Source organism: Geotrypetes seraphini, chromosome 9 (genome assembly GCF_902459505.1).
Source record: "Geotrypetes seraphini chromosome 9, aGeoSer1.1, whole genome shotgun sequence".
NCBI classification, from domain to species: Eukaryota; Metazoa; Chordata; class Amphibia; order Gymnophiona; family Dermophiidae; genus Geotrypetes; species Geotrypetes seraphini.
This window is the reverse complement of record NC_047092.1, coordinates 21,611,546-21,638,577: the sequence shown is the minus strand read 5'-3', so window position 1 is coordinate 21,638,577 and position 27,032 is coordinate 21,611,546. Positions and strand designations below refer to the sequence as shown.

At 42.6% G+C, this 27,032-nt stretch overlaps 1 protein-coding gene across 2 annotated transcripts in view; it reads right to left on the bottom strand.

Annotated features, from left to right (window-relative positions):
• Positions 1 to 2,692: 2,692 nt before the first annotated feature.
• The window catches only part of ADM2 (adrenomedullin 2), a 47,704-nt gene continuing 23,364 nt past the window's right edge, over positions 2,693 to 27,032 (bottom strand). The window contains exons 2-3 of one of the 2 annotated variants that reach the window (XM_033957607.1): positions 8,473 to 8,702; positions 2,693 to 4,473 (exon numbers count right to left, since the gene is read on the bottom strand). In XM_033957607.1, coding sequence (XP_033813498.1) covers positions 4,388 to 4,473; positions 8,473 to 8,702 — 316 coding nt within the window. In that variant the 3' untranslated portion in view covers positions 2,693 to 4,387. Of the gene's footprint in view, positions 4,474 to 7,866; positions 8,703 to 27,032 lie in introns of those variants that run through there. The other variant, XM_033957606.1, reaches the window with a different exon arrangement.

Sequence of the window (27,032 nt, the reverse complement as noted above, 5' to 3'; positions counted from 1 at the left end):
GTTAAACTGTTATATTATTATACTTGTTTATAGCATATCTTCATTCCAAGAGGTGCAGGGTCAGTTATCTATCAATATACAATGCATCCTTACATGTTGCAACACCTTTGTGGGACCTACAACATAATGCCTCAGAAGGTACATGGCACATCATCATTCAATCTATGATCCTTCATTCTTCAGAGCATCAGAAAATTTAATGTTAACTTATGCCCTGGTCACTGATGGTTAAACTGTTATATTATTATACTTGTTTATAGCATATCTTCATTCCAAGAGGTGCAGGGTCAGTTATCTATCAATATACAATGGCTAAGAAAGGAAAACATACAGGATGGAGAGATAAAAATCACAATAAGAAATACTCCTCATCCTGGGCCATCCATTCACTTATTCAGTCCCCCGCCTTCTCTAAATCTTCACATCCATTCACACATGCTTACCCCCTACCCAAGTATTCTGTCAGCGAAACACACCTTTCTGCAGTGATTAGAGCAGTGTATGTAGAGAAGGTAGAGAGCTTGGCAAGGCAGGGAGTGAAGGGGGCTGGATGGAGATCCTGGCAGGGCACATGAATATTAACACATACACACACACCCTGGCTTATACTTGAGTCAACCTATTTTACTCTTGTGGGGGGAAAAGAATACCTCGACTTATATTCGGATCATCTTATATTTGAGTATATATGGTACATGCTTTTTTAGAAAGTAACTTTCAAACATTCCCATGAATATAAGAGTCCAGTCCTCCGCGGGTGTTTGATGAAAATGCATACCATGGTTATTATTGCTGTTGTATTTAATGTTGCTTAATAAAATAGATTTGAACAAAAAAAAATCTTGTATCCATGGAAATGTGCTATTTGACAATTATTATCCCTGTAAGCCGGCAAAGTAGCAGATAATTCTACAGCCAGGACCAGCTGAAACATTAGGCAAGATTAGGTTGTTGCCTCGGGCAGCAGCTTCTTAGAGGCGGAAAATAGCAGAGTGGCATTGAAAGCAACACAAGAGATCCTGAATAGCCACACAAACTCAAAGCAGGGAGAGTGGATACACAAATACATACAATGCACAGCATTGTAGTTTAATATTTAAAAGTATAATGTTCGATTATATACTTTTATGAGATTGTTGTGGAAGGAGTGCTATTAGGGTGATTATGACTGTTGACTTTAATTAACAAAAAGGAAGGTGGCTGAAGGTTCACCTAGGACACCCAATATTTATTTATTTAAAACATTTATATCCCACTCTATCTGCAATTTTAGGCAGCTTACAATGAACATTCATAAATCATAATATACAAATAAAATGATTAAAACAGTTGATAGTAAGCTTGTTGGAAAAATAAAGCTTTTGATTGCTTTCTAAAGGAGAGCAAAGATAAAAGTTGTCACAAATATCCTTGCACTATCCCTGTAATGCATGAATACCACTGCAACTAATGTTTATATTTTAAAAAATATTTGGAAAAATACCCACAGAAAAAAGAGGTGCAAGTGTCTAGAGGAGCTTCTTATCTTACCCCCTCCTTTACTAACGCATAGCGCGGGTTTTAGCACTGGCAGTAATTCTGTGAATGTCGGAGCAGTTACCTCTGCTGCTGACGCTAAAACCTGCGCTGCACTTTAGTAAAGGAAGGGGGTTAGTTTTCAAAATGAGAGGTATGCGCATGCTTTTCACTTTCAAAATTGCTTCACAGCCCTTAAGTAAAAGGTGCCAACATATTTTGCTGCTATATGGACAGTATGAAAACTGTCCCCTGAATTGCTTGGGGAGGGGGAGGAATTTACTCATGTAAATGGATTTGAAAGTTGAATTCTACTATATAAGCTTTGACTCAAAAAAACTCACACAAAGTGGCTAAACTTGGCAAGACAGATTTTCAGAGATGTACATTAGAGACAAACGGTCATAGACAAAGCAAGATGTTAGGCAACGTGAGAAGCAAACATCACAAACAGCACAGAGGTAGACTTACAGAGATCCACTCTGAAAAACAACTGGGAGAGCCACTGTGCCAGACAAATGTTAGAGACAGACTGTTAAGAGAGACTCTGAGAAGTAGACTGTCGGTAAAGGCGTGAGATATGAAAGCAGGTTGTCAGACAGAGACAGTTGGTAAATGGTTTATAAATCTGCTGAATGTCGCACATATTTCTCCTTTGGTCTCTAGGTCTAAGTACAGACTGGAAATTCCTTCTGCATATCTAATACCTGTGAAATGTGAGGGATTTGAATTATCCTAACAAAATAGAAGACTGTGGATTATGATATACTTGGGATGGCTATGTCAGGGAGAAGGGTTCAATAGCAGAGGAAGAGGCATCAGATGGGTGAGCTCTGCAACTGGGTATTGGGGAATGTGAGATGCTTGGGAAGATATATGGTCTCTAATCTAATCTTCCATTTGTGAGTCGTACATACCTATACAGGCTGAAGGCGACAGATCAAAGAGGAAGAGGAAAGTAGTAGGGGAAGGGGGCATGGAGAAGCAATAGGAGGGACTTAGAAGTAGGGGGTGCTATACAGAAACTAAGACAGTTAATTGTCAAAGAGGTGAGTCTTCAGGTTTTTTCTGAATGTGGTGTAGTTTGTCTCTTTCCTGATAGCTTCTGGTAGGTCATTCCAGGTTTTTACACCCAGATAAGTTAGCATAGAGTGGAAGATTCGCTTGTAGTGGAGGTATTTTGTGGATGGTAGGTTTAGTTGGATTCTGTTAAGGATTCTTTTTGATGTCGACCAAACAGTAGAGAATAGTTGGACGAGAGGGGCTGCTGAGTTTCCGTATAGAATCTGGTGTAGGATATATGACGTTTTGAAAATTGTTCGGGATGATATTGGGAGCCAGTGTAGTTGTCTAATGAAGGTTGTGATTGAATCAAATTTATCTAATTTGTAGATTAGTCTAATGGCTGTGTTCTGGATGAGATGCAGTTTGTGGATAAGAGTAGTATTGATGCCAAGGTAGGCGGAGTTGCAATAGTCCAGTTGAGGTAGGACCATCATCTGAATGATCAGAGCAAAGTAGTGTGTGTGGAAGTATGATCTTGTGAGTCGCAGTTGACGCATAGTGTAGAGATGGTCTTTTTCCAAAGGTTAGAAATTTGTGGGTCCATTGTGAGAGAGTCATCTAAGATTTTTCCATTATGAGAGTGATGCCTGATAAAAGAGTGAGGTTAGATATGACATTCTGTTGTGCGGTGTGGAAACCAATAGTTTTGATCTTAGTGGCGTTCAGTTTCAGCTTGTTCGTTGCCCAGATTTGAATTTTATCTATATTGTTTGAGATTTTTCGGCAATATTAGGATGGTTATTGGTTATGAGGAGGAGGATGTCGTCAGCACAAAATAGTACAGTTTTGTCTTCCATTTTGATGTGTCCCAGCAAGCTCATGAATAAATTGAATAGGATTGGGGATAATGGGGAGCCTTGTGGGACACCACTGAATGCCTTCCAAGGGTTGGAGTATGATTCTTGCCTTTTGAACAAGTATTTGCAATTTTGTAGGAAGTCTGCATACATTCTAAGCTTGTCCAGTGCTAGGGTCAGCAATTTCTTGAGGTCTGGATGGGCAGACAGTCCCTGGAGATGATCTCTGAGAAATGAAATGGTAGTGGGTGATACACTTAAAGTATCCTTTATCCTAATGAAGACTCTCTTGCTCAGATTACCAGGAAATGCAGAAATTGGGCTTTTCATCCTGTATGGCTCCTAGAAAGTTTAAAATGCACCCAGCCTTAGTGCCTTACTATTGACAAGACAGCAAGAAGGAGAAACCCCCAGAGAATCAAGAGAGAAGATAACAGCACTCATGGATACTTGTATCTGAGAAAACCAAACATTAAGGATATGAGCAAATACACAGGTGACAGAGTTAGCTTAGGGTGAGAAGGCAAACGGGGAAAGAAGAAAAGACCAGCAGATCATAAACAAGGTAATTAGGATGGAAGACAGGTCTGAATGTGAGAGATTAGTATATTAGCAAGATGGGGGTAGTCGTGACAAGTGACCGTCTCATGAAAGCTGGACTAGAAGTGATAGATAAGTATGTGAACCTAGGAAATTGGTCTAGTCGGAGCAGGTAGATGTGAGGGGGAGGTTTTTTGCAAGCGACCCACCTATCTGAGGGTGGGTCATTAGCGTGGGCAGACTTGATGGGCTGTGGCCCTTTTCTGCCGTCATATTCTATGTTTCTATGTATCAGAACATTTTGTTGAATTCTAAAAGTGGTTTATAAACACAAAATGTTATATAGGAAAGACAGAAGCCAAGAGAGACAGAAAGAGGGTCACCATAACCATCTTTATTTCTGTTTTAAAGAGGACAGGTAGAGACTAATGTGACCAGGTCTGGGATGTGCTTGGAATAGCTGAAGTCTCCTACAGATATAGAATTCTGATCCAGTTCTGGTGCAGTACAAGTGATTGATGGACAGGTTTCCAGAACAAGTTTGTGTTCTCAGTCCCTAGTGAATGAGAAAATAAACATATCTTTCATAATATATGCTATGAATGACAAACATTCCTCTGTTTTCTCTTCCCCATTGTACATTCGCCTCTTTTTCCATGCCTGTTTCTCATTTTCTCCCCCAACTTCCTTTAAGCTTATTTCATCTCTCCCCAGAGTCAATGTTCTCTCCTTCACCATGACCTTTTTCTACTCCCAACCTTCCTTTCACTGGTCCTTTGTCTCTCAGCCTCTCTTTTGTCTTCACCCAATACCAAGAGTTGAACACCAGAAACACAAATCAGTGTAGTGAAGAACACTTTATTGATAAACTGCCTGACACAGACATGTTTTGGCATACATTTGCATCAGGCCATATACTGATATCCTAAATGTACAAATGCAATGAACAATGTTATAATACAACAGAAGATGTATTCACCAGTCTTAACCACAATTGCTGGATTGAATAAAATATAGAGTCAATTGCTTCCAAAATGTCAGTTATATTATTTACAGTACTTATTTTTATATAGCCTAAGTGGTTTACGGGTCCCAATAGGATAGGGTTAGAGCCTTAATAAATGAACAAGGGAAACAAGTTATAACTGATCCGGAAATAGGAGATATTTTTTTTCGTTATTACAAGTCTCTTTATGGCCCTCCATCAGAAAGGGGTTTATTAACAAATTCATATTTACATGAGATAAAATTGCCATGTATTTCTGAAAGTGATAGGAAGCGTCTGAATGAGCCAATTACACCAGAAGAAGTGTACTGGGCAATCGGGAGTAATCCTCTGCTGAAGGCGCCAGGTGAGGATAGTATGCGAATAGAGTTTTATAAACTCCTAAAAGAAGAGATTATCAATTCTCTTGCAAGGATGTTTAACATCATGGTTGGTGCAGAGGCTTTGTCTGATGGTATGAATACGGCACGAATTTTGGTATTGCCTAAGCCGAATAAAGACCCTGAAAAAGTGGGATCATATCGACCTATTTCTTTATTAAATACGGAGGCTAAATTGTTAGCGAAGATTATGGCAAATAGGATGGCTTCTGTTTTGCCCTCCCTCATTCATGATGCCCAAGTGGGATTTGTGAAGGGAAGAAGAATTGCTAAAAATATGAGAAAATTATTGATATCTTTGGAACAGAGGCCGATATATAATTTATCTTCGGTGCTGGTCAGTTTTGATGCTGAAAAGGCATTTGACAGAGTACGATGGGATTTCCTATATGATACATTGAAAGTGTATGGTTTTGATGGGTTTTTTGTCTCTGCGGTCTGTGCTTTGTATGCACATCAACAAGCCAAATTGGTGTTAAAAGATTTTGAAACTGAAAAGTTTTCTATCTATAGGGGAGTGAGACAGGGATGTCCGTTATCTCCGCTATTATTTGTGCTTACTTTGGACCCCCTTATTAGGGATATATATGCAATGTCATCTATACAAGGGATTGATATTGGAAACACAACTTTTAAACTTTCGGCTTTTGCAGATGACATTTTAGTACTCCTCACAGACCCTTTGTCTTCTTTATCGTCTTTATTGGAATTGATTAAGGAATATGGTGATTATGCAGGTTTCCGTATAAATTTTGATAAATCTGAGGCACTTGCGTCCTCTATTGCAGCAAAGGCGTTATGGGGTCGGAATTTCCATTGACTTGGGCACAAGGGCAATTTATGTATTTGGGGACAGTAATGTCTATGTCGACTTCTCAATTATATCGTCTTAATGTGGATAGGCTTCAACAGAATATGGAGATTTTGTTAGATACCTGGCAGGGGTTGCCTCTTTCTTTAATGGGTCGCATCTGCATGGTTAAGTTATTTATCTTTCCTAAATGGTTGTACATGTTACAAACTTTGCCATTATGTTTATTCAAGAGGGATTTAAAGATCTTTTATAAAAAAAATTACTCATTTCTGTTGGGCTGCTAAGAAACCTAAATTAAAGATGGCATATTTGCTAGGTAATTGGAATAGAGGGGGGTTGGGCTTGCCGGATATGCAGATTTTGCTCAGGAGGAGGGGATGTCTCTTTCGGTGTCTTATATTCATTCTATGTTGCAAAAATTACAACCAGACAAGGACTATCAGAAAATTAGGGATAAATGGGAGAGTGAATTACAACTTAATTTGAGATATTGGGATGTTGCCCATACTTTAAGAGCAACACCTGGGATGACATCTTGTTCATGGTTAAGAGAAACATATTATAGGGTTATATTACGTGCCTATTACACACGAACACAATTGTTTTATAGCGGAGCTCTTCCTATTCCTTTGTGTCATAAATGTGGGAGGTAAAATCATACATTAGGTCATGCATTTTGGTTTTGTCCCATAATTCAGCACTTCTGGAAGCGAATAATAAATTTTATGTCAAAAATAATTGGAAGATCATTGCGCTTCAATCCTTCTTTCTTTATTTTGGATTTACCAGAAACTCTTCGCCATTTACCAAAAGGAAATAGGATGTTGTGTAGAAAAATGAGTCTCTTGGCTAGAAAATGTATATTACAATATTGGACGATCCCTGATCCTCCAAGATTCTGGCATTGGCGGAACTAATTACATCAGTTGGCCATTTGGAAAGCTAGAGATGCAGGAATTGTAAGAAAGCGAAAGATGTTATTTATACAAATTTGGGATTCATATTTGCAAGATTTGCATCCTAAGGGTCGTAATGCGATTTTAAGTTGGATCTCTTAATTGGGCTTTTTATTAAGTTAAATGAAGAGAGTAACATTGGGTAGAGAGTACTATTGGAAGTGAAGGGGTGGGTGTGGAGAGGGATGGTTAAGATTTAAATTCATATAGATAAGTGGGGGTTTAATGAAATTGGAATTTTTTTAATTTATTTATTATGTATTTTAATAATTGATGCATTATTGATGTCTTTTGATGCAGTATTTATTTGCAAGTTTTGTACCCTAAGGGCTGTAATGAGATTTTAAGTTAGAGGTATAGAGAGGGAAGGTAAAGGTTTAAACTCATATTGACAAGTGGGGTTTATTGATATTGGAATTTGTCTTTTATTATGTTTATTAATAATTGATGCATATTGATGGGTTTTTTTTGATGCTGTATTATTGTATTTGATGATAATTGTATCAATAAAAACAGTTTGAATCTAAAGCATTTTTCCCTATCTGTCCTGGTGGGCTCACACTCTATCTAATGTACATTTAGGATATGAATACATACTCTTAATGCAGGTATATGCCGAAACATGCCTGTTTTGAGCAGTTTATCAATTTCTGGTGTCCAACTCTTTGATTCTGGCTTTTTGTCTGTTGGATCTTGGCCTTTTTTTATCTTCACTTCAGTCCACCCATCCTTTCTCTCTCCATTCCTTTTTTTTTTCTTACCTCTTGTGTAACTTTCCTTCCCCTCTCTTCTTCCTCTGAACTTCTCTTCCTTTTGGCTTTCCTCTCTTTGTCTTTCTTCCCCACTCCTCTTATCTTCTGTTCCTTTTCTACACCTTCACTTTTCTAATATACCATGCTGCTCCTTTCTCTTCCTCAGCCTGTCTACCTTCAAGCATTTATTCCCACTTCATCCCTTCTCTATTCTTTTCCTCTCTCCTTACCTTTTATCTTCCACTTTTTTGCTTCCTCCTCCTCCTCCTATGTCCTTTTACCCTTAGTAAGACACTGTATAGGATTATTAGCACAGCAGGGAAGGAATAGAAACAGGACACAATGGCTGGTAAAGAGTTTGGTAATTTACTCTATAAGCTATTTAGTCAAGACTAAGTTCAGCAAAGAGAAGATAAATACATAGGTGAATGGACAGATGGACAGCAGGTAGCACTGCTCCAGTGTCACACAGAAGAGGAAGAAGCTTGACCCCTGTCCCTTTGGGGTTTTCTGACCATGGTACGCTGGCTGTGACCCTCATCCATAACTGTGGGGACTGTTGGGGCTAATGCGAGAAGAGTCTTCACGGCCCACCTGCCCTTTTAGCTGCCACAGTCGGTGGCTCAGGTTCTGGACCTGGCATGTACCTAGTACACAGCCCACACGCATTAAATGGGGATGATGATGAGTGCGGGAGTGGGAGTGGCGCTTCCCTCTAAAGCGTGACTGAGTCTGGCGTTGCTGCCGGGCAGGCCGTGGTCCATGTACTGCTGTCTTTTCCCTTCTTGTATCCATGGCAGCCCAGGCATTCTTAAACAGGTGGATCATCGGTCCTTGCTTTGGGTTCCCATCCATCAGCGCTCTGTCAGGGGGCTCCCTATAATGAAGGGCAGGAGAGAGTGAGAAAATATGCACAGACACTTTGAGCAGAAATACCATAACAACCTACATGAGCAGCACCTTTAGGTTCATAGACTCAAAATTGGGGAGAAAAAATTTATCTGGCACATACTCCTTGCTCTGTATGTTTCTCGTATATGTATGCTACACATATCACATGTTTATACATGTTGCATGTACAAAACTTACCACATGCATTTTGTATTTGTACGCATGTGACATGCATACTATCTGCTATATAAGTACAAGTATGCAGCATCAATATCATGTTTTACACATTCTGCATACATGCTATACACACTACATGAGGAGAGTGTGGTATAGTGGTTACAGCTACAGCCTCAGTACCCTGAGGTTATGGGTTCAAATCCTGTACTGCTCCCTGTGACCCTGGACAAGTCACTTAGTCCTCCACTGCCTCAGGTACATTAGATAGATTGTGAGCCCACCAGGACAGATTGGGAAAACACTTGAAGTACCTGTATGTAAACCGCTCTGAGGGGCTGATTCTGTATAGGACGCCAGTCTCAGCGATTGCCTAAGAAGCAGCTGAGACTTGCAAACCAGTCTCCTATACAAAATCATGTTTGTCTTAAAGAACAGACGCCTTATACCCGTCCCTCCCAATTCTCTAACCAGCACGGATATGTGGGTAGGGGGTCCTCTGTCACTGCCAGCTTAGCTGATTGTGGCAGGGGTATTTTACCTCCGATCAGCTGCCTATCTTTGCTGAGGGATTCCTTGCCATCACCTGATCGCGGCAAGGGAATCCCCTCCTGCCGGCTCAGCTGTCATGATCAGCTGAGCTGGAAGCAGCAGAGGACCTCTCCCCCCCACATCCACAAGGCAGGAGAGATGCCCAGTCCCTCCTGCCTAACACCCCCAGCACTCCTTCCTCACATCCACGCAGCAGAAGGGATGCCCACTCCCTCCTGCCACTTGACCCTGTCAAAACCCTGAACCCCCGACACTCTCCTGACACCCCTGACACTCTCCAACACCCCTTGACACTCCCCAATACCCCCACCACACCCCGCCACCACTAAACCCTCCCTACCTTTAGAAGATGGCTAGCAAGAGGGATGACCACTCCCTCCTGCCAGCAAGCCTGCCTCTTCCAAAAAGGCAGGCCTTCCTCTTCCCAGTGCATCCTGTGATAGACTGGGAGTGGCCTAAGACTCCGATTGGCCAGATACCTAAGGACACTCGGGGTATCGGCGGTGTCTGGGTGTCAGGTTTGTTGGGAGTGTTAGGAGTTTGGGGGATCGACGGGGTCCAGTGTTAGGAGGGAGTGGACATCCCTCCTGCTGCACTGGGGGGGGGAGCATCAAGGTGTATGGCAAGGGGGAGTGGGCATCCCTCCTGTCATGCAGTTGTATGTTGGGGGTCCTCTGCCACTGCTGGCTTAGCTGATCATGGCAGGGATATTCCTCCCCCTCCCCCCCCCTCCGATCAGCTGAGCCAGCAGGACTTCTGAAAGCCGCAGCATATTCCCTTACCGTGATCAGCTGAGCTGGCAGCAACATGTACTTTTAGGATGAAATGTAGGCCAGCATTTTGCAGGCCTGTATTTCAGGTGTCTGTCATGGTTATAGGGAAACTTGTAGTTGCCCAAGTCCACTTCGGGGCTAAACCATGCCCATGTCCAGTCTTGAGTGAGCTTAAGTGGCCCTAGACCCGGGACAAATGGCTACAGTGTAGGCGTCTTGCTTTAAACGTGCGTCCCAATTGGCTGTCAGATGGTGGTAAGACACCTACTGCCACCTACAATCGGGACTCCCGTTGTAGAATCAGCCCCTGAGTGTGGTTGTAAAAACTACAAATAGGCAGTATACAAGTCCCAATCCCTTTCCCTGTAGGCCACACATGCTGCATGTTTTCTGTCTGCTACATACAAACATGCACACCTGCTTCTGAATGAAGGGCATTCCTTAATGCACTCTCTCCACTCACTTTTGCACAGAAAATTATAATGTGACTGTGAAAATTTTAGCATGTTCAGCAAAAATGGAAATGGAATAAAAGAAAACTAACCCCCCCCCTTTTACTAAAGCGTGATAGCGGTTATTAGTGCAGGGAGCTGCGCTGAATGCTCCGCACTGCTTCCGATGCTCATAGGAACTCTATGAGCGTCGGGAGTAGTGCGGAGCATTCAGCGCAGTTCCCTGCACTAATAACCACTACTGAGCTTTAGTAATTAGGGGAGGGGGGTGTAAGTGTGCGAAGGATTTGCCTGTTCAGCTGATTTGACCCCTCTGCCAAGCATTTTATCACACTAATAGAATTTATAGCAGACTTTGATGTCTGGAACAACTACAGAAGATGTGTCACTAGGAATCTAAAACGCTAATGGGTCCATTAGTAAGACAGACCCTGGTGTATCTGTGTTTTCAGAAGCCTTTAAAATGTAAATGCATTTCAGGTGCTCTCATCCTGGCTCCAGGGAAATGGACTCTGATTGCTTGTTGCTTAGATTCCTCATGCCCAATATCAGCAGCTCAGCCTTTCTAACTGTTATAGTTCAACACTAGAATAACACATCTGGCAACCAGCAGATAAAGAATTGTTAAAAGCCAGTGGAAGGAATTACAAAATGGAATAGGTCAGCATATAATCATAAATCCATGACATCAGTTTCCATCTTGGTAGCCATGCCAACATCTGTTGCCACATCTGCACCTACCCCCTTCTTACTGTTGTATGTAATACTGTTGGGTTCCTAATTGAATTCTATATGAAGTAATACAAAACCCCACAAAAAATAAGGATACATATAAATCATACACATGGAAAAGGAGCAAGATCCAAACATCATGAATTCCCAACAATAATACACATCTCCCTCCGTATTCGCGGTTTTAGCAATCGCGATTTTCACTTATTCGTGATTTTTGGCATGCTGGCTCCTCCCCCCCAATTATATCCAGCACTGTAGCGATAAAAATTTTGGCGCATTTTTCCTAGCACTTCAGAGAAAATCGCTGCTTATCATTGGCTCACGCTGTACGTCACGCAAAGCTTTTGCCCAGTCCCATTTGAGCCATCCTTGTCAGCAGTTTAACCGAGTTGGCCCTTCCCTTCCTCGGTCCACGTGCTCTTTTTTATCTGAATTGTTCCCGTTCCCCATTGGCTCAGATTTGTCTCAAGCCCCTTAACAGCCGAACCTGTTTAGCTGTCTAGCACCTCATCCGTACGTGCTCTTCCTCTGCTGATTGGTTCAAATATGCTATTTGTGGAGCTCTCCATTTTCATTGGTCATTGCGGTCAGGCTGCCTTGAAAGGAACGGAATCGTAAAAGTGACGGGTTGGAGAGAGTGGCGAGGTCTGAGGTGAGGTTTGTGTTGGTTGTTATGAATAATAAATAGATGCGGAAGTTTCTCAGTCCTGTTGGTTATTTATTTATTTGACTTGTGCTTAGTTTAGAGTATGCAGTTAGTTTGCTTGGAGTAGATAATGCCTTTATGTGTAACTGAGGAAAGTTGTACTTCACGTATCGAGCTTTTTTGTTATTCATGGTTTTTCCGTATTCGTGGGTCTATTCATCCCCCAATCACTGCGAATACGGAGGGAGAAGAGTACCCAGTTTAACATATCTCCACCAAAAAAATTATTTGTGCTCATATCAGTTAAGAGACTGCTATGTTGACTGCAATTCTTAACTCAAGATAGAAACAGAAAAATTAAGGCAGATAAACACCATATGGCCTATCTAGTCTGCTTATCCATACCATCTACTCTCCCTTCCTGTCCCTTAGAAATCCAATGTGCTTATCCCAAGCTTTCTTGAATTTCAGATACATTTTTCATCTCCACCGGGATGCCATTCCATGTATTCACCACCGTCTGCGAAAAAGTATTTTCTGAGCTTACTCCTGAGTCTGTCCCCTTCCACCTTCATCTTATGCCCCCTTGTTTCAGAGCTTCCTTTCAATTGAAAGAGACTCTCCTTATGTGAAAGTTACTTAATCCTCCACTGCCCCAGGTACATTAGATAGATTGTGAGTCCACTGGGAGAGATAGGGAAAATGCATACGCAGGAGTTTCGTCAGCCGTAAGCCTGAAGTCATTATGCCATTGTATATTTGCAAGTGGTGAGGCCCCACCTGGAATACTGTGTGCAATTCTGGAGGCCGCATTACCGTAAGGATGTGCTGAGACTGGAGTCGGTCCAGAGAATGGCCACCCGGATGGTCTCGGGACTCAAGGATCTCCCGTACGAGGAACGGCTGGATAAGTTGCAGCTGTACTCACTCGAGGAACGCAGAGAGAGGGGTGACATGATCGAGACATTCAAGTATCTCACGGGCTGCATCGAGGTGGAAGAAGATATCTTCTTTGTCAAGGGTCCCGCGGCAACAAGGGGGCATCCGTGGAAAATCAGGGGCGGGAAACTGCACGGGGACACCAGGAAATTCTTTTTCACTGAAAGGGTGGTTGATCGCTGGAATAGACTTCCACTTCAGGTGATTGAGGCCAGCAGCGTGCCTGATTTTAAGGCCAAATGGGATAGACACGTGGGATCTATTCACAGAGAAAGGTAGGGGAGGGTCATTGGGGTGGGCAGACTAGATGGGCCATGGCCCTTATCTGCCGTCTATTTCTATGTTTCTATGTTACCTGTATGCAAACCGCTTTGAGTGTGGTTGTAAAACTACAAAAAGGTAATATACAAGTCGCAATCCCTAAAGCACAGTGTCTTTCAAAAATATTTTCCATTTTTAATTTTTACATCTTTTATGCTTTTGCACTGGCATATAGGTGCACATAATCCTTTAGAAATATGACCTCTTCAGTGTGAACATTATTTGCGGCAGACGCTTATGAGGTGGAGACTGATACCAGTCTGCACTTGCGGCACATCAGCCACCGGGAGTTCGCAAATGGTAAGGAGAGGTGAATAAAAAACCAAAAACTCTAGTTTGCATAAGTCTTTACACCCCTTGACTCAGTGCTTGATGGAAGCCCCATTTACAGCAATAAAATCCAAAAGTCATTCCGGATGTGTCTATCAGTGTAAAGTGGGCCGGTGCAGGTTGGGTCAATTCTTCTTGGCAAAATAGCTCAGGATCTTTCAAGTTGGCTGCAGATCACCTGGACAGCAGTTTTCTAGTCTTGCCACAGTTTTGTGTTGTTTTTTTTCAAATTCGATTCAGTTCATGGCTTTGACTGGGCTACTTGAGGACATGCACTTTCTCCTTGCTGAGTCACTCCACTGCTGCTTTTGTACTTTGGAGCACTGTTCTGCTGAAAATCCTCTCCCCCAATCCCAGATATATAGTAGAGAAGAAAAAATTTTTCTCCAAAATATACCCAAAATCTGCACCATCTTTCCTTTCATTTTCACAAGCCTCCTCAATTTCATTGCTGCAATGCATCCCCACAAAATAAAGCTGCTACACCATTCTTTACCAGAGCTCTGCCAGCCCTGTCTTCTGCTCTGCCCCATCCCACCTACAGCTCTGCCCTGACCCATGGCGCCAGCAGTCACTTCTTAATAAAACAAAAAAATTCCACTTTGGTTCATTAATCCACAAAACCTCCTCCCACGTATGTTCAGTGTCCCCTTAATAAAGGCAGAGGTGACATTTTGAAGAGTATGAGCCCCTGAGGAAAGCAGTGAAACGGCTGGGTAGCCATCGCGCTGAAAGATAAGTGCTCTTCTTAAATGCAGTAGCTCACTACATAAAAATAATTAAAAAGCAATTGTGCTTGCATTGCATAAAATATTCATACAAAGACCAAAGATGATTATCCAACCCCAGTAAGGGCATGGATGTTTGACGTCTTGCGATAATTAGAATTGTACACACAGGCTGTTCATATAACTATATACTGACATGTCATGTCCATTTTCTTCTCCCTACAGGTCTGTCTACGCTTCCATTCCTCCCCCCCCCCCCCCCCTCGTATCACGGCTCAACACATCTTACTTTTTTTTCATTGGCCACTTCCCAATCCAGGCACCTCTAAGCCCTTCCTGTTTCCCTGGCCAGGTATATTGATTGGAACTTTTGTGGCATTTTCGATGGGAAGGTGATAAGGAGTTGATTAATATTATTTTAAAATGTGTTAGAGATTATTTTATTAGGGCTTATTGAGTCCTGTACCTTTTTATAAATGTCTGTTTTGATGATCTTTACAGTATATTCATAATCTACTGTATTTTTTCTAAATAATCACAGTAGGTTGTGTATCTTATCTGCACTTACACTTTTTTAAATAAATTTGCTTTAAGATGTCTTTAATGTCTTGTTTATGTTTTATGTTGGTGCCTAACATAAGTAGATGCACCTTAATCAGTTTTCTAGGAATCTAGTTATTAATTTGTAAGTGGTAATCTCGTTTCAAATCTGCAAAACTCCTGAGCCACAGAAAAAGCTGAGTTAATTCTAAAAAATGTGCCATTAATATATATAAAAGTGTTATACTAAGTTACATGTGTAAGAAGTCTTAAGAAAAAGTTCTACCTATGTGTATAAATATAGCATGCAAGGTGTTTTGGACATGTATATCTTGGTACATGTTAACTTGTCTTTGTGACTTGGATGAATACCTACTGGTTATGAAAGCAGAAAAGTGAGATAAGATTTGCACACTGCTTAGCTCAGCTTTAATGCATGATTTTATGCATGCCCTAAGCAAAACCAGGTTTTTCTCCTGAGATAACTACGCACCTAGCATACATACTAGGGCACATTTAAATTCATGGCAATGAGGCTTTTGGTTAACAGAAGATAGGAAGTCTGAGCACAATGCCTGGGTTTCAATGTTGGGTCCAAGGAGGCATAAAAAGTTAGTTTGCTTCTGTGAAGGTGTTAAATCTTGATTTTGTTTACTGGTTCTGTTTCATGTGTTAAGGAAATTTTCATATATGTCAAAGGCAACTCTACCATCAGTTCTTGTTCACTGGTTCTGCTTCCAGTGTTAAGGACACTTTCATAATGTTTCAGGCAACGCCACAACGGTACCATCAGTTTGGCTTATAGTGACAATGACTTTGCACTATGTACTATCACTCCTATTTGAGCATGACCTGAAGAAGGAATAGGTAACAAGGCAAAGCACCCTGGAGGTCATATGTCTGCTGCTTTCTGCTTTTGCCTCTTGTTTGTGGGTCCACAGTAACTTGCTGCTTCAGCCTCAGAATATCACAAAAAAGTCTGCATTGCTCAGTACTGAAAGTTCAACAACACTTAACTGCCAGCTAGATAGATTGAATACATTGGTCTGTTCTTCTAGGTTTTCTGTGTTTTAGACTGCATTTGTCTTGAGCCGTTCATGCATGAGGTGCTTGATAAAAAATTTTATTGTGTATTTTGGTGCTGGTGTCTGCTACTGTCACCATGCGCTTGGATGGTATCTTATCATCTTCCGAAGAATCACTAGATGTCTGAGTATATGTAGGTCGCATAATGCGGCTCTTATCCATCCAAGTATACACAAAACCTTTAGCATAATCCATTTCCTCTCTCTGGATTTTCTTGATTTTAGTTTTCTTCAAATCAGCCTTAAAATTATCTATTTTTTTTTGTTAAAGGTCTGTAATTGTGAACCAAAATCCTCCACTGTAGTGTGAGTTTGTAAAGATATTACTTGTGATAGTCATTCCTATAATGATCTAACTCAGTTTTCGTGGTTTCTATGATTAACAGCATTAGGTCCAGGAAATATTTATTCAGTATAACATTCCATTTCTCTAGAAAAACAGAGTTGTCTACAACAGTCTGGGTTCCGTCTTCATACGTAAGCCCCTTGGAATACACTTCAACCTACAGTACTCTGCCAGTGTTGCTGCGTGCAATTCTGCTGGTCCCACTCTGTGGGTATACTACTACCATCATCTTCTGGTGAAAATAAATGAAATTCCGACAACAAATCATTGGCGTGTTGGTCATTGTAAGACAATATCGTATCCCACCCAAAGGTAGCCATGAATGATTATATCCTCTGTATTATAATTGCTGACTAATCTAATCTGGCATTTGTGCATCTCACTATGCCTACAAAGGTTCAAGGTGACTTACAATACAGAAAGGACAACTGATAGTACATTGCTTAGATGCTAGGATAAATATTAAAATACAAGGATGTGTTAGGCGAGAGAAGACCTATGGGATACGTCGAGGTAGAGACTGTCATTCCAGGAGGAAGAATGGAGTAGCAAAGAGGAGCCGCAGGAGGTACATTAGAAGAGCATTTAAAGGAGGAATAAAGTACAGCAAGAAGTTAGAATGATATAATGAGTTGACATGAGGTGGATGGAGTCTGTTACAGTCATTAACTGGTATATGCTGAGTACTTGGTTCCTGGGTTGAAAAAGAATGAAGAATTCATCGTCAACGAATATTGGACTTAGTTGTTGATAGAGCATATGGAGTTGAAGAGAAAGGTCTTTAATTTCTTACGAAACACGGTGTGGTTAGGTTCTGTTCTGATAGTTCCAAGTTTTAACACCCGAGAATGTGAATATTGAGTGAAATATGCATGTATTTGAGATTTTTTGTTGTGGGGAGGATCAATTGTATCCCGTTGAGATTTCTGCATGAAGCAAACCATGCTGAGAAGAATAAGTAAATCAGCCACTGAGAACAGGGTATACCTTCTAATAAACAAAGGGAAAAATGATGAATAAAATAATCTTCAATCCCTTACTGAAGTTATTGTTGATGAATACTCATACATTAATATCACATATATGTAGTGCATTTAAGTCACAAGGGAAATCTTTCAGGAGTGGAGTGGGAGGGTTGAAGATCAGGCGGCAGGCCACTGGGCTACCTGAGGCTTTTTGGGTAGAGGACCCACTTGGGCCACCAAGGACATTTTGAGGTCAAGAGTCACGCCTGCACAAAACCTCCAGTTGGCAGCAGGGCTGTGTATGTGTCTGGTGCACTCTGCCCTGTTTGTGCACATTTTTCATGCTGGGTATATTTACCTACTATTTTGATTACTGCATTGGGGACCTAAAGTTTTGCGTTAAGCTTGCATTAGGAAGCTGTACAGCTCTAATGCAAGCCGTATGGCATTAATTACCAAGATCTAAATACGTCCCCTAGGACACACCTCCATCCTGATGAGCGGCAGCACACAGCTGCAATATTACAAAGAGCCTGAAGCATTGCTCTGCCTGTATATATCATATATTCAGACCTACAATTTTCTCAGAACTAAATACTGGACTAGTTTTCAGTATTAAAAAAACAAACAAACCTAGTCTTGCATGAGATCTCTACCTAACCTTCAAATATCCAGCTTCCAAGATACAATATGCTTCAGGGCCACTGCAAAATCTCATAAGCCAATGCAAGCAGCTTTTGGACACAACAAAATTGCATAACCCTCTGCCAGCGACTACACTGAGCATAAAACTGCAACCAAGAACCCCGAAATCCATCACAAAGTGCAGAATGGTGCATATAGCATGCAGTTCATGACATGCACTAGATTCACGTGTATGGCATATAGAACAGATTAGCATATGTTACTGACGCAGTAAGTTAAAGTGTTGCTCAGGATGTGCATATATGTAATATGCTGGGATCGATCAATGTGATTTAAAGCTGATGGTGTGTGTTTAAGGGGAAATATGTGGGTAGATTAAAGGCTGTGATATGCCTGCAATACTGCATGAAAGGAATTCATAAAACAATGAGAGAGGAGACGGGACAGAGGAAAAGAAAGGGGAGAAGGAGAGACAATGAATGAATGAGGAATCAAATGAAAGTAGAGGAGAGGGGATGGGCCAAAGGGGAAAAAAGGGGAGGGAGGAAGGAGGGGGAATGAAAGCTGAGGTGGCACTGTTGGGACGCAGACCTGCAGTTTTTCACGTACGCGCTGTGTGAGTCCATGAATCCGAGAGTTCAGTGTGCCTGGGAGGGCTTTGTGGGGAGCTGGGCGGATTACACAGAGAAGTGCCTGCATCAACCCAAGCTGTACAATTCTCTCTGTGTATTTGTTCTGTCTGGAGGGTGACGTGTCATGTGATGAGCCAACAAATAGCCTGCCAGCAGCTATTTTCCAACCTCTCCTTGTTAGGGCTAAGGGAGAATCAAGGGGACCCACTTTAAAACCACCTCTCTACCCAGCATCATTTAGAACTGTACTTCGCCCACACTATGTGTTGCAAAGGGGACCCTGGTCATTTTGTCAGGATGCCAGAGCTGAGAGTCCTGGAATACATTCCTTCAGGGTCTGGCCGAGCCGTGCTAATGCTGATAAATGCACACAACACCCTAGGGCAAATTTCAAACTGCCTGTGTTAGTGTAAAATCTACACATACTCTTTTCACACAGTCTGCGCTAAATTTCGAAGAGAACCTATGCTGCAAGGACTTTCCCTTTGAGGATGCAGAATATGGAAATTGCACCTGCTGGTTTTGTACAGATAAGTCTTTTGCTTGCAAAGTATACGCGTGGAGTTGAAAATCCAGACAACAATGGTATTTTAACTGTCTTGACCCAAATATGCTGCTGGGAACATTTTTTCTCAACGTGTCCAAGATGTGGCTAAATGAATACATTGGAAGAACACCCAGACTTTTAGCGACATTGAGGGAGGCCAGTTTGTAGATGGTTGATTTACATGGATAAAATACTTTTTATAACAGACAATAATTCCACACAAGCTGAATATCAAAAAAATATATGGAACCATTACATAGATATTCATATACTAAACCTCATTACCAGAGACTACAATCTAGCAGGTATACATAAGAACATAAGAAGTTGCCTCCGCTGAGGCAGACCAGAGGTCCATCTCGCCCAGCGGTCCGTTCGCGCGGCGGCCCATCAGGCCCATTGCCTGAGCAGTGGTCCCTGACTAGCTCTATAGCCTATCTCTACTCCTATTCCTGTAACTTACCTCTACTCCTATCCCTACAACCCATATCTACACCTATCTATACCCCTCAATCCCTTTGTCCTCTAGGAACCTATCCAAACCTTCTTTGAAGCCCTGTACAGTGCTCCTGTCTACCATAGCCTCTGGAAGCACATTCCATGTATCCACTACCCTCTGGGTGAAATAGAACTTCCTAGCGTTTGTTCTAAACCTGTCCCCTTTCAATTTCTCCGAGTGCCCCCTTGTACTTGTGGTTCCCCTTAGTTTGAAAAATCTGTCCCTGTCTACTTTCTCTATGCCTTTCAGGATCTTGAAGGTTTCTATCATGTCTCCCCTAAGTCTCCGCTTCTCCAGGGAGAAAAGTCCTAACTGTTTCAATCTGTCAGTATATGAGAGATTTTCCATACCCTTTATCAGCTTTGTTGCAAAATATCCGGAGAAAAAACCTCAGTGTTCTAAGAGGCAAACTCAGGGAACTTCTATGGCAATTTTGAAATTGTCGTAGGAAACACATCCTTGGTCTGAAAAACTCAGTTCCATAAATTATTCTCAACAATACTTATTTCCAAAAACTGTTAGGTAAAAAACCTGCACTTATCTTTAATAGTCTTTTTTTGTCCTCTGGTATGGGCAAGATCACTGCAGCGCAGTGAAGCAAATCATTTGGTGCTGTTGCATTCAGTCTAACCATAGCACTGAAGATAACCAGAAAATTCCCGACAGGCCCTGTTTCGCAACTATGCTGCGTCAGGGGAATTTCTCTGAAAGAATGAGCCGCTGCTTCAACGATCCTCTCTAAGAGTCTCTGGTAATGAGGTTTAGTATATGAATAGGGCAGAGTACGGTACTGGAGTTCAAGAAAGGACTGGACAATTTCCTGCTGGAAAAAGGGATAGAGGGGTATAGATAGAGTTTATTAAGTTTATTAGGATTTTATATACCGCCTATCAAGGTTATCTAAGCGGTTTTTACAATCAGGTACTCAAGCATTTTTCCCTCTCTGTCCCGGTGGGCTCACAATCTATCTAACGTACCTGGGGCTATGGAGGATTAAGTGACTTGCCCAGGGTCACAAGGAGCAGCACGGGATTTGAACCCACAACCCTAGGGTGCTGAGGCTGTAGATCCAACCACTGCGCCATACACTCCTCAGAGGGCTACTGCACAGGTCCTGGACCTGTTGGGCCGCCGCGTGAGCGGACTGCTGGGCACGATGGACCTCGGGTCTGACCCAGTAGAGGCACTGCTTATGTTCTTATAATATCTATGTAGTGGTTCCATAAAATACTTTTTATCCATGAAAACCATTTTGAAATTTATCAATTTCAAAATAACCATTTTTCTGGAATGAAGAGAAGCTGCAGGCTTAAAAAAAAAAAAAGGAAGCTGTGATTGGAAGAGGTGAGCCTTTGGAGAAGCTGAAGGGGCTTGTTGGAAAGAGAGAGCCCAGCCGCTGAGACATTGTGTTAAAGGGAAGAGAGAGAGAGACCAGCTGGAAGCAGGGGCTGTAGAAGAGAGAGAGACAGCCAGCAGTTGGAAGCAGAGAGGAGAGCTGGTTGTGAGACCCCTGAGGAGAAATGAGAAGAAGCCCAGGTGAACCCCGAACAGCTGCACCCTGCTCCTCTGAGAATTTTGCTTAAACCTGCCCCCCCCACTCCAAGAACTCTGCTTAAAGCCTGTTTTAGAAGCTGCCTCTGGGGTTAGTGCTAGTTAGCCAGTGGTTGTAGTCAGTACTGGAAGGGTGGGAAGAGCCAACTATGAGGGATATAGCAGATACTGCTGTTGGGTGAGCTAGTTAGAACCCCCCCCACACACACACACACTTTTCTCTATTTTTTTTTTTTTTAATGCATTTAGTTAGACTTCCCTCTCTCTGCTAAGTCCCCTGTTTGGGTTTTTATTTTAAGATCAGGGTTTTCTTTTATTAATTCATTTATAGTTAGCTTAGTAGGTGCTCCAAAGTTCCTGAGTCGACGAGCTGACTTCATCAGCCAATAGAAACGCAGACACCGAGGATCATGGTACCCAATGCAAGACAGCTGCAACGTTTACAGAGACTCTACTATACCAGTAACAATGTGTGCACACACATGTACTGTGCTAAGCCACATTCATCCTAGCAAGACACACTTCAGATCTGTGTATTTAAGTTAATGATAATGTGCATTGTAGTGTATCTGTCCTAAGGGATATCTGTGGAATGTGAATTTGCTGACACCTATTGGGGGGGTGATTGAGGGTATTTATGGACAGGGGACCATTGTCCTATCATGTAGGGGTGACCACCACACAGGAAGGGGGACTTTATCTTATCTGAAGATAGAAACCCAATTATGGTCAGTTGAAACAATGGGTTTCAGTAGTCATACATGTTTAGGGATAAACATGTGATATAGTTTGTGTCTTGTAACATTTAACCTAAGTTTCTATGAACTTTAAATGGTAAATACAACATCCTGTTTACCTATGTAAGCTTACCAATCGCTGAATGCCATCCAGCCTTATAAATTGGTACCTATTCTGAAGAGCTTCCCTAGTGCTCTTCACAAACGTTGGCTCAATAAACTTTATACTTCTTTTCTTGTTGAATCCCTTGGTTGTGTGGAGTTATTTGGGAACCCTGCTAGGTATGACACTTGCACCAACTTATATCTATTCTAGAGGCAGTTATACCATTTCACCAAGAGGGCCACACTATCAAGCAATGGGTTTATCATGATGTACAGATCAAAGACCCAGGAGAAAGAATAGGAAGTATTTCTTCATGTAGAGCAGGATGGATACCTGGAACTACCTAGAGATGATGGAAGACAGTCAGTAACTGATTTGTACACCCTGAAGGAGGAGAACAGAGAGAACGAGGGGGGAATCATATAGAGAAAGCCAACTACCTTTAGGGCATAAATAATTTAGAAGAAGAAAACAATTTTCAGAGAAAAGGATATTGCAGAACAAGGAGTCATGTCCATGATATGAGGCTCAAAGACTCGGGAGTAACATTAGAAAATAATTCATTACATAAGGCAGACAAATACATGGAGCAGCCTCCCTGGAAAATTGCTGTGTGGAAAATTATTGAAACTGAAGAATACATGGGGCAAGCATAAATAATCATTATTTGTGTAGAAAAAAAGGGCGAAAATGAAAATCAAGTAGAGCTGAAGCACACAACAGAAAGGGAACATGAACAGACTAATGGCGGAGTAACCCTAGAAACATAGAAACATAGAAAGATGACGGCAGAAAAGGGCCAAGGCCCATCAAGTCTGCCCACTCTATAGACCCTCCCCTTAATATTAGCCAATGTTCTACCCTGATCCACTTAGGGATCCCACATGGGCGTCCCATTTATTCTTAAAATCTGGCACGCTGCTGGCCTCGATTACCTGTACTGGAAGCTTGTTCCATTGATCAATCACTCGCTCCGTGAAGAAATACTTCCTGGTGTCGCCGTGAAATTTTCCGCCCTTGAGTTTGAGCGGGTGCCCCCTTGTGGTTGAGGGGCCTCTGAGAAGGAAAATGTTATCTTCCACTTCTATACGTCCGGTGATGTATTTAAACGTCTCAATCATGTCTCCCCTCTCCCTGCGTTCCTCGAGAGTGTAGAGCTGCAAACTGTTTAGTCTTGCTTCGTACGAGAGACCTTTAAGCCCTGAGACCATTCTGGTGGCCATCCTTTGGACCGACTCGACCCTCTGCATGTCCTTGCGATAATGTGGATTCCAGAATTGCACGCAGTATTCCAGATGAGGTCTCACCATGGTCCTGTATAATGGCATTATGACTGCAGGCTTTCTGCTGACGAAACTTCTACGGATGCAACCCAGCATCTGTCTTGCCCTTGATGAAGCCTTCTCCACCTGATTGGCAGATTTCATGTCTGCGCTGATGATTACTCCTAAATCTCGTTCTGCTGAAGTCCTTGTCAAGGTCTCACCGTTCAAGGTATAAGTTCTGCACGGGTTTCTGCTACCCAGGTGCATGACCTTACACTTTCCAGCATTGAAGCCCAGCTGCCAGGTTGAGGACCAGCTTTCCAATGTACGTAGGTCCTGCGCCATACTATCTTGTAGTTTGCCCTCGCTTACCATATTACATAGTTTGGCGTCGTCGGCGAATAATGTTACTTTACCATGAAGCCCTTGAGTCAGATCTCCTATGAATATGTTGAAGAGGAGTGGACCCAAGACCGAGCCCTGCGGCACCCCGCTGGTCACTTTCGATGTCTCAGAGAAAGTACCGTTAACCATCACCCTCTGAAGTCTGCCACTCAGCCAATCATTGACCCATGCCGTCAGAGTCTCTCCTAACCCCATCGATTTCATCTTGTTTAACAGTCTGCGGTGTGGGACGCTGTCAAAAGCTTTACTGAAGTCCAGGTACACTATGTCCAGTGATTCTCCTTCGTCCAGTCTTTTTGTTACCCAATCAAAGAAGCTGATGAGGTTTGATTGGCAGGACCTACCCTTGGTGAATCCATGTTGATTGGGGTCCCGTAGATTCCCTTCGTCCAAGACCGTGTCCAATTGGCGTTTGATCAGTGTTTCCATGAGTTTGCATACTATCGATGTCAGACTCACCGGTCTGTAATTTGCAGCCTCTGTCCTGCATCCCTTTTTATGTAGAGGAACGACGTTAGCTGTTTTCCAGTCCAAGGGGACTGTCCTTGTACTCAGTGAGAGATTGAAGAGCACGGCTAACGGTTCTGCCAGGACATTACCTAACTCCCTGAGCACTCTGGGGTGCAGATTGTCCGGTCCCATGGCTTTGTCCACCTTGAGTTTTGTTAGCTCAAAGTAAACCTCGCTGGGTGTGAATTTAAAATCCCGGAACGGGTCTTTTGTGTTTGACTGTGGCTTCAATTGAGGGCCGGACCCTGGCGCCTCGCAGGTGAAGACCGAGCAGAAGTATTCATTTAGTAGTTCGGCCTTTTCGGGATCCGATTCTGCGTAATTCCCGTCCGTTTTTTTCAGGCGTACTATCCCGTCTGTGTTTTTTTTCCTGTCACTGATATACCGGAAAAAGGATTTGTCCCCTTTCTTAATGTTGTTTGCTAGAGTTTCTTCCACTCGTAGTTTGGCCTCCCTGACTGCCGTTTTGACCTCTGTGGACTTGATCCTGTGTAGCAGTTGATCTTCGCTTTTCCCCGTGCGTTTGAAGGAAGCAAATGCGTTTTTCTTCTCCTTAACGAGACGCGAGATCTCTGCGGTGAACCACTGGGGTTTTTCTTTTCTTCGCCGTTTGTGTGATGATTTTATGTAACGGCCGGTTGCCTCGTGTATGACAGATTTCAGGGATGACCACATATCCTCCACATTCCCTGTCTCAGTTTGGGCCTGGAGCGCCTGATGGACGAAGACTCCCATGCGTGCAAAGTCTGTTCCTCGGAAGTTGAGTACCTTTGTTTTAGTGTTTGATCTATAGAAACCTTTCCTCAGGTGGAACCATACCATGTTATGATCGCTGGAGGCTAGCTTATCTCCCACGAAGACTTCTGAGACGCTTTCCCCATTGGTGAGTACTAGGTCAAGGATCGATTGGGCCCTAGTGGGCTCCATTACCATTTGATTGAGGCGTGCTCCTCTTATGGAGGCTAATAGCCTCTTGCTGCCGCTGGTTGTTGCTGAAGGTATGCTCCAGTCTACGTCCGGCATATTGAAGTCTCCCATTAGTACAACGTCCCCCCGTAGAGCGATATTTTCTATGTCTTCGATTAGTTCCGTGTCCTTGTCTTCCGGTTGTCTTGGAGGTCTATATACCACACCAAGATACAGGCATTTTTCTTTCCCTCTGGCCAGGTTCACCCAGAGGGATTCCCCGGTGTACTTAACGTCCGTGATTCTGGTGGTTTTGATGCCTTCTTTAATGTATAGCGCTACCCCTCCGCCTACCCTAACCTCTCTGTCTCGACGAAGTAAATTGTAACCCGGTATAGCCATATCCCACCCATGAGAGTCCGTGAACCAGGTCTCGGATATCGCCACCACATCTAGGTCGGCATTCACTATCTCGGTCTCCAATTGCAGAATTTTATTGCCTAAACTGTGCGTTATGTTTCCTCTAAGCTGAACATGTGAGCAATTGACCATACATTCTGGGAGCGTCGATCACAAAAATACTTGCAAATTTGGAAAATTGTTGGTTTATAGAACTTATTGCGCACACAAAATTTTTTTTTTTTATAACTTCTCACTCAAATGAGAAAAAAATTTGCACATACCTGGCCAATACTTAGAGGGAGTATTGGCCTAGTGCAGGGGTCAGCAACTTTTTTACATTAAAGAGCCAATTTCTTCAAGGTGTAGTTTCTCTCCCCTCCAACTCCTTGCAGGTCTCTGTACTTCTCATCCCTCCCCTGCCCCTCCCATAACCCATAGCCCCTCTCTAGGTCCTGACCCTTTAATCTCCCTCCCAATCTGATTCCCCTCCCCCCACACACAGACCTACTGAGGTATTTGGGGGTCCAATGGGAGTCTTTGTGGCAGGAGTGCAGCCCTCTTGCTCCTGTCTCCTCATGGCTGCTTTCTAAAATGGCTGCCACAACCTCTTGTGGTAGCTCATGGTACTACAGGAAATGCCACAAACAGCAGCAAAAGGTCGTGGCAGCTATTTTAGAAGACAGCTGCGAGGAGGCAGAAGCAAGAGGAATGCTCTCCTGAGACAAAGTCTCCTACTAGACCACCAGGTACCTCTTTAGGCCCAGTGAGATGTAGGGATCGGGGGTTGGGAGGGAGATTAAAGGTTGGGCCTAAAGAGCTGCAGGTTGCCGACCCCTGTCCTAGTAGTTAGTGCAGTGGGAGAAAACACAGGGTTTATGTTCAGTATTTATTTATTAGGATTTATTTACTGCCTTTTTGAAGGGATTCACTCAAAGCGGTGTAAAACAGAAAAATTCCTCTCTTTAGTCTGAAACTTGGTTTCAGATAAGCCCAGGGTTTGCAAAAGAGGCTTCTGAGATAACGTGACTATTTATTTTTTTTCATCAAAAGGGGACATCTATTAATATTCAGTCCCGCCCCCCAATGCCGCCCTAGCCCCACCCCAATCCCACCCTATCCCCGCCCCCAATTTCTTCCATTCATTTTTCATGTACACACAATATCTTATTTCATAATGTTAACTATAAAATTTTTAAAAAACCACAAAGCACTCTATATGCATAGAAAATGTTAATTATTTATATTTGGGGGGTTTTCAACGATGTCACCTCAGTAACTATAGAAAAATAGACAAATTATCACTAAATTGAAAATAAAATCATTTTTCCTACCTTTGCTGTCTGGTGATTTCATGAGTCTCTGGTTGTGTTTCCTTCTGACTGTGCATCCTATCTTTCATTTCTTTCTGCACTCAGGCCCAACAATTGTCCCTTTCTATTCCCTCCCTCCTTCCTTCCTATGTCCTTAGTGCCCCCGTACCTTCCTATGTCCTTAGTGTCCCCAGCGCCTCCTTCCTATGTCCTTA